The sequence below is a fragment of the Rhinichthys klamathensis genome, unplaced genomic scaffold (genome assembly GCF_029890125.1).
Source record: "Rhinichthys klamathensis goyatoka isolate OS25496 unplaced genomic scaffold, OSU_Roscu_1.1 h1tg000323l_1, whole genome shotgun sequence".
Classification (NCBI taxonomy): domain Eukaryota; kingdom Metazoa; phylum Chordata; class Actinopteri; order Cypriniformes; family Leuciscidae; genus Rhinichthys; species Rhinichthys klamathensis.
Window position 1 is genome coordinate 1,879,638 of NW_026606839.1, and position 13,629 is coordinate 1,893,266.

General features: G+C 36.1%; 1 protein-coding gene across 1 annotated transcript; it reads right to left on the reverse strand.

The window, feature by feature from the left end:
• Window positions 1-3,610: 3,610 nt before the first annotated feature.
• rab12 (RAB12, member RAS oncogene family) lies at window positions 3,611-12,847 on the reverse strand. Its single transcript, XM_056271662.1, has 6 exons — window positions 12,443-12,847; window positions 10,795-10,855; window positions 7,900-8,038; window positions 7,727-7,816; window positions 5,561-5,665; window positions 3,611-3,936 (listed from the first exon to the last, which is right to left on the reverse strand). Exons 1-6 carry the CDS (start codon window positions 12,645-12,647, stop codon window positions 3,829-3,831), a joined length of 708 nt encoding a protein of 235 aa, XP_056127637.1. The 5' UTR covers window positions 12,648-12,847; the 3' UTR covers window positions 3,611-3,828.
• Window positions 12,848-13,629: the final 782 nt, after the last annotated feature.

The window sequence follows — 13,629 nt, forward strand, 5'->3', positions numbered from 1 at the left end:
CACACCCCTCCTCGCGCTCCGGTACCGGTCAGGCACGCGTGCGTACGCATGGAGACGCAATGAGCAGCGCGCGCACACACACACACACCCACACCACTACTACTACTACTACAGAAAAACAGGGAGAGAAAGACTTTTTTTTATCATTTGATACAGGTGTTAATAAAATAGCATAATACTATTTTAATATTTAAAAATATGATATTATTAAAAACAATAATATTTTGAATGAAAACCAAAACCGATAAATACAACCCGGTGAGCCTTTAAACAAATTGCCACAAATATTGCACCATTTTAACTCTAACTATTGAAAAAGAAAGTTTTTTTTTTTTTTTACAAAATATATTTTTTATATAGTCTTGCAATTATTTATTTAAAAGAGGATGTTGCATTAACGTGCGATTTGAGTTGAAATAGCTACAGGAAATTAACCAGAAAAATACAGGAAATTTGTACGCAATATTAAAAAGAGAGAAAAAATCTGAAAGAAATGGCTTCTATATAGGCTAAAGTGGCAAGTATTTAGTGAGCTCACTTACACTTGAGCAATAGCAGGAAACTGGCTCTCTTATTAAACCTAAATGGAATGGAAACGGACTGGAAGGCCAAGAAAACCAAGTTTCTCAGAGTTTCCTCTTTGAGAAACTTTAAGAAGTCCAGGTCACACTAAATACTGATTTGTGCTTAAAGAAGCCATATTGTTCAGATTTTTATTTTTACATTTTGTGTAGGCTACTTCATGTATTTTCTGTTAGGGTTATTTAAATAAAAAGCCAGAAAAATAAATATGGATGTTCATTAAAACATTCGTAAACAAAGTTGGTGGTGACCTAAGACTTTTGCATGGTACTGTGTACACACACACACACACACACACACACACACACACACACACACACACACACACACACACACACACACATTAGTATCATCATCTGATAGGCCTATACCTTTTAGTTTGCACACATATTTCTAAAATTCCCAGTGAGCATTTACCAAAACTTGTATTTATTTCTATTTTTTAAAAAGCAACATTGCAGTAGTTATTCAATTAACTTGTTTATCCAATAGCGCCATCATATTGTGAAAAGGATGCAGTGCATCTCTGAAAATAAAAGTGAGACCCCAAACACTGAACACACAATAAAACATTTTGTTTTGTAAGAATGGATGGAATAACATTGTGCAAAAGTAAGTTTATGCTTACATAAACAGCAGGAAAAGCATCAGAATGCTAACACACATCCATGTAATAAATATATATCTTTATTTGCACTTCATTAGTTTAAAAATGCAACAAGTTATAAATACCACAAAACTACTTAAACATGCCAAACTGTTTCAAATAACTAATATCAATGTATTATTCGTACAAAGAACTCTTCTATTTTGCAATGTCATGAGGATGTTTCAATTTTTTGTTTTTGTAATGTAGTAAATACTGATACGGCGATTGGCTGAGAGACTAAACCAAGACTTATTCTGTACAAAAGGAAGGTTCATAAAGGCAATTGAGAAGTTAAGAGCGTGTTGGGTTTCACTTTTTCAAGACAACGGATGCGTCATTGACAGTCTTTCTGCAGAACATGAAGTCAGTTCCTCTGGGGAAGACCAACTAAGCTTCATACAGAGAAACAAAATAAAATATGAATACAAACAAGAAAAAGAAAAAAGGCGAAAGATTCGAAAGAGCTTGAACGCAAATGTCAAAATTACCCGTGGGGTTTTGCTGTAAATAATGATAAAAGTAGTAAATCTGACTCTAGATTCAACTACCATCCAAAATATATGATCAATTTGCCAATCCTGCAGAGAAAGAAAGTAAAAAGCACTTGGTGAAAACGATCATTAGAGTTTCTCATAAGGTTACGATATGGCACACGCCTGCAAACATGAACATTTTGAGGTTAGTACTACACTCTCTCTAGCACTGTTGTTAACACAAAACCCACAGGTTTAGGTTGGTTATAAACTTTCAAAGGACACACAGTTAAAAAGTTAAATTTGAAAAAGTTGTTATAATAATAATACAGAACAAAAAAGCCATGTTTCACCTCAGCAGCAAACACACTCCAGGTTTGGGTTGTTAAGTACAACACTGGTTTCTGACGCATTACAAACACACGTAAACGCACTTCCACTACACACGTGTACATCATCTTTCTATTAGTTGACGTACAGTGAATATCATTAAAACTGTGTCCAGAACATTTACAGTTCATATTTCACTTCAAATTGAAAAATAAAAGTTACATTTTGCATAAAGATAATGGAAATTGGGTGGGGTGCTTAACTGTCACAAAAATATAGTCAAATATAGCAATTTATTTTTTAAGCTAAATATTTTCTTCTTTTGATTTTAGGGTCAGATATGACAAACATATTTCATGAAAATCACCCAATAAGAAACAAATGTTTTTTTTGTTGTTGTTCCAGGCGCACAGGCCTCTCTGTATTCAAGGACAGTTGCTATGAAAAAGGCATCATATTCCCAAAAACCAGTTGCACTGCATATCTAGTGTCAGTTCAGTTAAAATGGTGTTTCCAATCAAACACCAATTATAAAGTTTTGTTATATTACACAACTAAATCATTCCTAGTCCTTCATCTAACACAGGCAAATAACTCAATTCGACGTAAATCAGTGTTTTTTTTTCCAGGAACGCAGAGGCATAGTGATTTTAATTGAAGAGAACAAGTGTCCTTCAGTTAGTGACGCTGTCCGAGTATCAAAACGATCCTCTTAAATGTCCCTTTTTATTCTCCATCTGCTCTCCACGGAGAAATAGCCCTTTCAGCGAGAGCATTTCAGTTCTGCCATCAGTTCGGCGCATAAAACAATGAACGCACCCGATTAATAACCTTCCTTTATTCTACTCGAGTGAAATGACACTGAAAGAGGGCTACTAAATAACAAAACTCGGAATAATAAGGTTAGTCTTCTGTACAGAGGTTCTTCACTAACGTTCTGCATTTTAGCTGTTCGTAAACTAGCTATGAATGAATTGTAGTGCAAAACACAACGGATAACACAAAATCCAAACTCAAAAACAGTAACAATGATAGAACGTAAGGCATAAAGACATAATAAATTTCAACCCCAAACATGCTGGTGATTAATAATGGGCCACCTCGCAAACACACAGCCGAAAGAAATTAATTCCACTAGGCATGAAATGTAGATCCACTTCGCTTTTAATGCCACATCGATTTGGAAAAGAGCTTCTTAATTTGAGACCGGGAACGTTTTCCATAAGAGACACTGAATGAGTGCTTGAAACGTGAAGAGAAGTGAAAGACAAGGGTAGAGTATCCGTCGTCCAATATAAACGCTAGTTTCTCGTTTCAGCTAAGAGTAAGTGATGATGTAAACTACATGAATAGGAGTTGATGGGTTATGACACACGTTTGTACACATATGACGCGTGTTTGTGGCGTGTGTGCAGCGGTATCCGATAGGAAAGGCACGTGTCAGATCAACGCAATCGTGTGCTTCCCAGAAATGAGGTAGTGTATGTATGGGCCGTCAAAAATAAATGCATCTTTGTGTGTGTGATGGTACGGATGTTCTTTATTGGCATCTAGAAGTACCAAAATATGGACTATAATTAATTGCACTGTCTATAATTTGTGTGAAATCTATGGCGAGGGATGATTAAATGCTTTTGTCTTTAATCTTCTCTGGTAAGGACAGGCCATCATCTCATCAAACATATGGGCTCATTGGTGGACATGGACCCCTGCTGGCGGGAGTCTGTAACAGCATGTGTTGGGTTATAGGAGGGAAGGATGTGTCGGGTTTCTAAATAAAGCATGAAGCGAGTCTCAACAGCAGCGCATGCGAGGTGGAGGCAGCTCTGGTGGGAATTCAGGTTCGGGCTGAAGGGACAGGACACTGTTGGACAGCTCTCGACTGGGGACTTCAAGTGGCATCTGTGGAAAAACACAACATTTCGTAAGATTATTCGACTCTTCACTGACTGTCTGATGCACATTGCACACAAAAAGAGAAGCCGATCAGGGCTGCAAAATTAATGGAAATAAAACAAAACAGAAATGCATGTTGGGTCGGTTAAAACGTGCATTTGTAACGCAAAATGCACCGACCATCTTCCTAAACTTGTAAGGAGAAGCACTTATAAACCAGGTGTTGTTAAAAAAAGAGACGCTTTAACCCTCTGGGGTCGGCAAATGCGCCGGCGCGTTTTGCTCGATTTTTTTCACATAGCAGCAAAATAGACTTAAGTCCGTCATTTTTGGTCATACAGACTTAAGAAATATGAAAAAATAAACTGTTAAATGTCTTCTTTTTTATGTGTCCACTTACAATCGAAATAAAACGTGCTTTTGTATAAAATAAAGAAAATAAACAGGGTGTGCTTTCTGGCTCTCCCTCACCGTGAACTTTTTTTTTGGAGCACGTCTTCTAAACTGAAACAAAACTCAGCGAATACTATTCACCCAGTCATGAGATATATATCTTTATAATCATTTAAATGTGTACTTTTAAATGATCTGATTCAAAACGAAAACAAATTTTCTCTGTTTAAGTCATTTGTATAAAACCAACAGGATGTCCAGTTTCTCAAACGCTTGCTCATTATTTTTAATTTGACCACGCCCACGCGCACAAAAGAGATTGATATGCAAATCCCCACGAAGGAACGCGAACATTACCTAAAAAAAAAAGCACCAAACGTCATCAGTCCTCTGCTTTTCGTCGAGCTTACATTGGATTTACCTCAGAAGAAGAAGAACGCGATTTGAAGACAAGAAATATGTAAGGTAAGAAATGTATTATAGGCTCCCTGCGCTTTTTAGCCAAAATAAAAGCTCGACATTTGAAAATGAAGAAATAAAGACATATTGCAATTTTACCGTTCTTTATTTGACAAAAACCTATGACGTAATGTAGTGAAATGTTTTATCCTTAGTTCTCCGTCCCACAATGCAACAGCAAACGGAACACATTAAGGACATACACAAACATAGTAAAAAATAGAATATAGCATATGATAAATATAATAAACTATGAGGAAATTGTGCGTTTTAGTTCTGTTTTCCTGATTAATCATTGAGATTTCATTAAAATCACAATTAGATTTTTTTCCCAAATCGTGCAGCCCTAATGGGGAATGAGGAAGAAATAACACATAACTATAATTACTGCATTTGCAAAAGTTTGTGGCATCAAATCTTTGATCATCGTAAGATATTCACAGTTTTTGTTCAGTATAGAAATAGAATATCTCACCTGCTTTGGTCTCCTAAATGTCATGTTCAAAACAAACTTCAGTTGATTACATGCTGGTACTTCCTGTCTAAGTGGGCGCTTCTTGGCCATCATAAACTGGAAAGTGTGTCTGACTTTATGCCAAAAGTCAAATTCTGGCTTTTGGCATCCTACAAACTCTGTTTAGCTCTTTGATGACACTATTTGAGCCAGAAACACCCATGATAGCTGACGAATGCCACATTCTCAGTCAAACTCATGATACTTGAACATTGTGGTGGGCAAAGAATTCATCAAAACAGTTAATAAAACAACTTAACTTACCTTACTCAAAATATCATCAACTAGTTTAAGGAAAATCTCATCCACATTAAAGTTGTCCTTGGCACTGGCCTCACAGAAACGCATCCCTGATATCCGTGAAGCAAACTGCCATCAGAGAAGAAAAAACAAAGTACTTCATTTCAGTGTGACGGCTCTCCTGAATGGGTTACATAGTCAAATAATTTAATATTTCTTACTTTTCAAATGCACTCAGTTCTCTTCTAGAATAGTAACACACCTAGCTATTGTATATAACTTCAGAAGATATACAGGTGAAACTCAAAATTAGAATATTGTGCAAAAGTTCATTTATTTCAGTAATTCAACTTAAAAGGTGAAACTAATATATTATATAGACGCATTACATACAAAGTGAGATATTTCAACCCTTTATTTGTTATAATTTTGATGATTATGGCTTACAGCTTATGAAAACCCCAAATTCAAAAAGGTTTTCATAAGCTGTAAGCCATAATCATCAAAATTATAACAAATAAAGGCTTGAAATACTCATGTAACAAGTCTATATAATATATTAGTTTCACCTTTTAAGTTGAATTGCTGAAATAAATGAACTAATTTTTCGAGTATCACCTGTATGGACTGCTTTTATGATACTCTTGAATGACACTGGATTGAGTAAATAATGTTTGGGTGAACTAAAGTGTGTTCTCACACACTAATAGAGTAAGTTTTAGTCTCAGTGGGTTTGGAAAGGTTGGCGGAGGCATTATTTAGAGCATTCAAAGAATCTCTCTGTGGAGAACTCAGGATAATAATGTCCCTGTGTCCAGGGCTTTGGACACTGAGTTGTAATTCAGCATTTTCCTCCACCAAACAAAATGTCAAAGTAAACCTGAGACAGCATTATACAGCTGAAATCAAAATACTAAATTTAGGTTACACTACAGAAATAACAACAAATAAACAGGTATCAGAATAAAAATAGGAGCTCTTTGTGTCTCATAGGAAAAAGTCATTAGCTAGCAACATTTGCCACACCATTGGTCTCACCCAGTGTTGTTATTGTTAACTTATCTAAAACTATTAAAAGTCGCAGGTTTCACTTTATTTTGATGGTCCCCTTTGAACATTCTGTTGACTAAGTAACGTCCACTAACTCTTATTAGAGTGGGTCAGCTGGCCAATCAGATCACTCTAGGCTTTTCAAGAAGGAGGGGCTATGTAGAAATCAGTGTGTTTCATATAGAGGAGCTGCAATAATGTAGCCTGGGAAAACCCAGACAACTTCCGGCAAAATTAGATTTGCTCTGAAAGTTAGTCTGGCAAAGAGCTCATTCAAGCCAATTTCCAATCCGCCGAAATCGAGGCACCAATCAGAAACGTTGGGGCGGGCTTTACACGATGACGACAGCGCTGGGATTTTGAAGCAGATTTTGTAGCCTACATTACAAAGATGGATGCCGCCGTCGAACATCACTCGTTCAAATCAGCTATCGCGTCTGTTTTAAGCGATTTGAACGTTTCCTTTTTGTTAAAAACCGAGCAAAGAACAACACTCGGAGATGTGTCTCCGCCGCTCTGCATACGTCATCTCCTTCATCGCTCTGATTGGGTTTAGGTCTATCCACGACGTCCGTTGGTGACGCCCCTCTGGAAATGATTTGTCTATGATGCTTTGCCAGACCATAACTCAGTTACAACTGGGAATGGTCTGGTTTTAACCAGGCTAGCAATAATGTACAGTATGTGAAAAACAATGTGGTGTTTAAAGCATGTAAAAGCTATTCTGTTACACTCGATAATCAAAATAATGAACTTTTAAAATAGTCAAGTCAAGTCATCTTCATTTATATAGCACTTTTAAAAATGGAGATTGTTTCAAAGCAGCTTTACCGAGATAAACATACAATTTACGGTAACAGAGATTTTTTTGACTTTCTTTTTCAGCTGTCTCCAAAATAGCATCATATGACCACTTTAGATTAAAAAAGAACAAATGTTAGAAATGTCGCCTTGATAACTAACTGAAATAAGTTTAAATTGAAATGTACTAAAATTACTAAAACAAAGTAACGCTAAATAGAAATATTTTTTAACAAAAATCACAAAAGCACATGACAAAATTTCTAAAATTTACAAAATATTAAAATAAAAGCTAACTCAAAATGTGTATAAATAATACTAAGATAACAGCGGCCTCACCCTCTCAGCTTGTTGTCGTGAGATGGCGCGATCAGACTCGCAGTCCAGTTTGTTCCCGACCAATAAGAGCTCAGCATCCTCTGACGCATACTGCACAGAACCAAAACCAAAAGTTAGATACCGATAACTGCTGCACAAGAGAAAAGGAATCAGTGTGTTTGATGTTTGATCACCTTGTCTATCATCTTCATCCATTTAGGCAGGTCTTCGAAGGTTTCCTGCTTGGTGATGTCGTAGACCAGCACGATGCCTTTAGCGCCACGATAGTACGCCGACGTGATGCTGTTAAACCTCTCCTGACCTGCCGTGTCCCTGCAATTATTCAACGTTATTCGACTCACAAAACAGTCAGAGTGGGGAATAAATCATATGCTAGACTACAAAAGAAAGAGCATTGATTTAACAGTGAAACGTGTCTCTATAATCACAGCGGTTGGAGGGGGCAAGTTGAAAAGGTAAGAGGGATTTGTGGAGACAGCTGAAAAAGAAAGTCATTTTTTATAACAGATTAGAAAGACAAACAACATGCACCCGTTGAATCACTCAAAATAAGAACAGGAAGGTGCGTTATGTAAATGATCAATGTGTAATCATATAATTTGCTTTACCAAGTGCTTTTACTTTAATTATTTCAAGAAGCATTCATATATCTCAGCAGTCTTTCATGAGAAGATTTTTCACATCGTGATTCAAACGGAAAAGAAAAAACAGATGTTTATCTCCTCGTTTTTACTGTACCTTATCCACCCTAGTCTGGCTGCATTTTTCCAAAACAGGATATGATGTCACAAAGAGGACCGGTGAGGCGTCACATGTCAATGAGCAGTTAAGACGGACAGTGAAGGAGCCGTGGATGCTGGGAAGCTGGACGTGAGCGGACATGTGTTACAGACACAGATTAAAAGCAGACATCGGCAGAAGTGTGTTGTGAGAGAAGCCGGCGTGTTTCAGGGTCAAAGGGAAATCAAATAATCATAAACTGGGTGGGTGGGTTAGTATTAGTTAGTGTGATTGGTTAGTAGATGACTAACCCAGACTCCACTGGAACAAACAAGTTATGGAATAACAAAGATTAGTTTACACTAATACAGAAGATCAGAATAGAACTTCTAAAATAGTATAGAACCATATAAAACTACATACAGGTTCGAATATCGTGCAGAAGTTATAATTTTGATGATTATGGCTTACAGCTTATGAAAACCCCAAATTCAAAATCTCAGAAAATTTGAATATTACATGAGATCAATAAAAAAGGATTTTAAATACAGAAATGTCAGCCCTCTGAAAAATATAATCATGTTATATAGTTAGTTATATATACTAAATATATTAGTTTCACCTTTTAATTTGAATTACTGAAATACATGAACTGTTGCACGATATTCTAATTTTTCGAGTTTCACCTGTAGAACAGAACTAGGGATGTTCGTGGTTAATCTATGATTGATTCATTGTTGTTGTTAGTTTAATTGATTATTCTGATCCATTGGTTTTTAATCTATTTTGTGATATGGCTTGTCAAAAAAAACAAAAAAAACAATAAGAAAGTATTGTATCTGTATTTTCTATAGGCGCCACATTATCAGTCATAAATGAATGGTGATTTAAACTAATTAAACAGCCTAAATGTATTAAAAGGGAAAATGCAGATACTCAGATATTTATATTTTTTAATTATTTGGAGTCCTCCACATGTGATTTTCTGAATTAATTTTAAATCACAATCAACCATGGCAATTCAAAATTCCTGAAAATATGGGATGCCACAACATAAAACTGAATGAAGTAAGCTCTATCTGAATAGAAATGTACATAATAGACCCAAATTAAATCAAACAAAACCGGAACAAGTAGAATCTAATAGAATTTAACAGAGCCAAACCAAATAAAAGAGAATAGAACAGAACTGAAGAGATCAGAGCGGTCAAATAGAAGAAACAGAATAGTATAGAACAGAACAAAACCACAAGAGAACTGGACACAATAATCAAACCGGAAAGAATCAAACTGAATAGAATAGAATCGGAAAGAATCAAACTGAATAGAATAGAATTCTGAAAGCATCAACCTGAATAGAATAGAATCTGAAAGAATCAAACTGAATAGAATAGAATAGAATGGGAAAGAATCAAACTGAATAAACTGAATAGAATAGAATGGGAAAGAATCAAACTGAATAAACTCAATAGAATAGAGAATCGGAAAGAATCAAACTGAATAGAGTAGAATCTGAAAGAATCAAACTGAATAGACTATAATCTGAAAGAATCAAACTGAATAGAATAGAATCTGAAAGAATCAAACTGAATAAACTGAATAGAATTGGAAATAATCAAACTGAATAGAATAGACTCTGAAAGAATCAAACTGAATAAACTGAATAGAATTGGAAAGAATCAAACTGAATAGAATAGAATCTGAAAGAATCAAACTGAATAGAGTAGAATCTGAAAGAATCAAACTGAATAGAGTAGAATCTGAAAGAATCAAACTGAATAGAATAGAATCGGAAAGAATCAAACTGAATAGAATAGAATCGGAAAGAATCAAACTGAATAAACTGAATAGAATAGAATCGGAAAGAATCAAACTGAATAGAATAGAATTAACAGCCTGCGGTCGGCGGGATTGATAAGGAGAAGGTGAGAAGGGACGTACATGGACATACATTTTAGTTAGTGAGATGATATTAGTGATATCACACTTTAAATGCACATATTTACATTCACTGTTGAATTCTGGGATGCTGCGAGTGTGTAATCACAGATTTGATGAGTTTATTGTAATGCTTTAATAACCCCAGATATGCTTTCTGACATCATTTCAAATCTAGCTGTGAGTTTAGTATACTCAAGTGTTAGTTAATGGCTGGTTAACTGTAAGCAAACACAACTGATTACATCTCAAAAGCTACACATGAAAGATGTTTGACTGGGTCTCAGAGACTCCGGTCTGGAATTAATGACTTTGTGCCGAGCGACTTGATCTCATGTGCTTCTGAGACACAGGAAGTGACATGGCGGGCTGAGTCAATGATAAGGACACAGCACTTCCTCTCCACTCACCAGATCTGTAACCTGATCTTCTTTCCTCTCAGCTCCACTGTTTTGATTTTAAAATCCACACCTTCAAATGAGAAGAAATAAGATCAGTCATACTTCAAGCTTTAAAGTTCCTTTAAAATTCATGCTTATCAAATATTGAATATGCTAATCATTCATATTTAATGTACATATTTGGGTCCGGCATGTCGCGGCAGCTGTGTGAACCTGTGTCTGGCTATTCTGGGATACTGGGTTAGATAACAGCATGCAAATAATCTGATGTGAACGCCTGTCATGAGTGAGTAACAGTTTCATGTAGTTAATGGCTAAAAATCACTGATTTTGTATCAAAGCAGGGTTTTATTATTTAAATCAGAATTTTTGTGTGTTCTCTTAACGTGCTGCTGTGTCTGTGTCTGTGTGTGTGTGTGTGTGTGTGTGTGTGTGTGTGTGTGTGTGTGTGTGTGTGTGTGTGTGTGTGATACATGACTGATGCATTGATTCAGCGCTGGGCAGATCTCTCGTGTAATGACATTACAGAAGGACTGGGCATGAGAACGAGGGATGAAAACAGTTTAGACAAAAACTAAAATGACATTCATGTTAACATAAAACTCTTTTAAATGATCTGAATTGGTTTCATCCATCTGTGTTACTATTATTATTAATATTAAATCAAATGTTCTCTGATTTACATGGTCACAGGCCATGATTTGATGATTTGACAGAAGTGATTTTCAGATAATGGTTTTCTCTCTCTCTCTCTCTCTCTCTCTCTCTCTCTCTCTCTCTCTCTCTCTCTCTCTCTCTCTGTGTGTGTGTGTGTGTATATAAATGTATATTATAATTTACACACACCTCCACAATATTACCCACAATAAACTAATATCCATCAAATGCCAATTGCTAATCATCTGTAGTTTACAAATGAATTACTGTTAACTACCAAGGCCATCCAAACTTGCTATAGTTATCAATCTAGTTTAGTTTATGTCGGTCAACTTCAAAAGAAAGAAAAAAGAAAAGAAAAACAATTTACAAGCAAACATAGAAACGAAAATTAAATTACCGTGTAAACAATATTTTTAAAAGAAAAAAAGTTGCTTGACCGAAAAGGTGTCGGCTGAAGTTTATGCTTATTGCGCCGATCCTTTTTAAATTTCATTTATTTTACACACAACAACACCTAAACACCAAACTAGTATGTCAAGTTAGCTATAATCTTTAACAACCATCTATGGTTTAAGTAACTTTACACTATGATAACCATAGCAGTTTACTAATTATTCATTACTTCGTTCATACGGTCCATAGTTATATATAGCTATACGGGATATAATGAGCTAACTAGCAATACTAAACCAATAATATAGAGTTTATTAATACCAATAGTACCAGCAGTCTAGTTTACTAATCATTAGGCCTAATAGTATACTAAAATTTATATTTTATTATCTATCTATAGTGAACTATAATAACTTGGACAGTTGATCTGGAATTTATTTGTTTTGTGAGCAGGTAAACACAATAATGTGGTATGTATTGTTATAATAACGAAGCATAAAGATAATAGTACTAGTACACAAATACACTGACGGTCCTTGTTGTTTAGCATCCAGACTGACAGCTGCTCCAGCCTCTATTTCTGTAACGTTACAGTTTGTCTTACCCACAGTGGACTTGCACGCCTCGCAGAAGGTGTCATCCGTGAATCTCTCCATAAGGCTGGTCTTTCCCACCCCGCGGGAGCCGATGATGATCACCTGTAGTTTATAATCAGCGGCTCTGGGCGGCATCTTCCTGCGGCGCTGCGACGCTCCCACAGCGGGTGAGCCTCCACCGGCCCTCCGCTGGACCCCGAAGCCCGACTCCATCCACCACTAACGGCCAGTCCACATCTGCCACACGGCCAGCCCGCTTCAAACACACCCGCGCATCACGGAGGGGAACTTTAAAACACTTTAAAGCGGCTTTTCGGAAGAGTTTGTCAAAGTTTTATATCAGTCAGTCAGTTGTTGTCCTGCACTGGGAATTCGAGAGCGGCCGTGACGTCACCACCACTTCCGGTTCCGACGCATTCCAAAGGAAGAGCGGAGCAAACTTCCCTGTTAGAATAAACACACTTGGACGATTCATCACTTAGAAATAATATTTCATATCAAATGTGGAAGAATAAAGAGCAGACATATGTTGCTTTTTCAATAGTTATTTACTAGAAAAGCACCATAATTCTACCTGATATTTCAGCTACTAATAACTGTATTTTATTTTATTATAGTCTTAATTTTCAAGTCAACTTTATTTATATAGCAATTTTTACAATGCAGATTGTTTCAAAGCAACTTTACAGTGATAACAGAAAATAATGCTAGAAAGTTTGTTTCTGCTGTACAGCAGACCTAGAAGAAAACAGCGTTATAGTCCAGTTGAATAAGTTCAGTGATGGTTCATTTTTGTTGTAAAAAAAAGTTATTAATTTAGTTCATTTATAGCCGCTCTGGAGAAAACAGTGATGTCATCGTCCAGCTCAGTTCAGTTCTTATATAATGGTCTCAATGCATGCAGATCAATAATATTGTTGAATATTAAATGTCCCCAACTAAGCAAGCCTAAAGCCAAAGGCAACAGTGGCAAGGAACCAAAACTCCATCAGAGACAGAATGGAGAAGAAAAAAACCTTGGGAGAACCCAGGAACAGTCGTTTTCTCCCGATAATCTAAATATTATGATACCAGTTACACCCACCTTTTCTTTATTCTTCTTTGACAGTAAACAAATGTGTTTTATACATCTAAATATCGCACATGTAATATAGAAAACTAAGAGTATGATTTTAATCGGTACATTTTTTTTTGT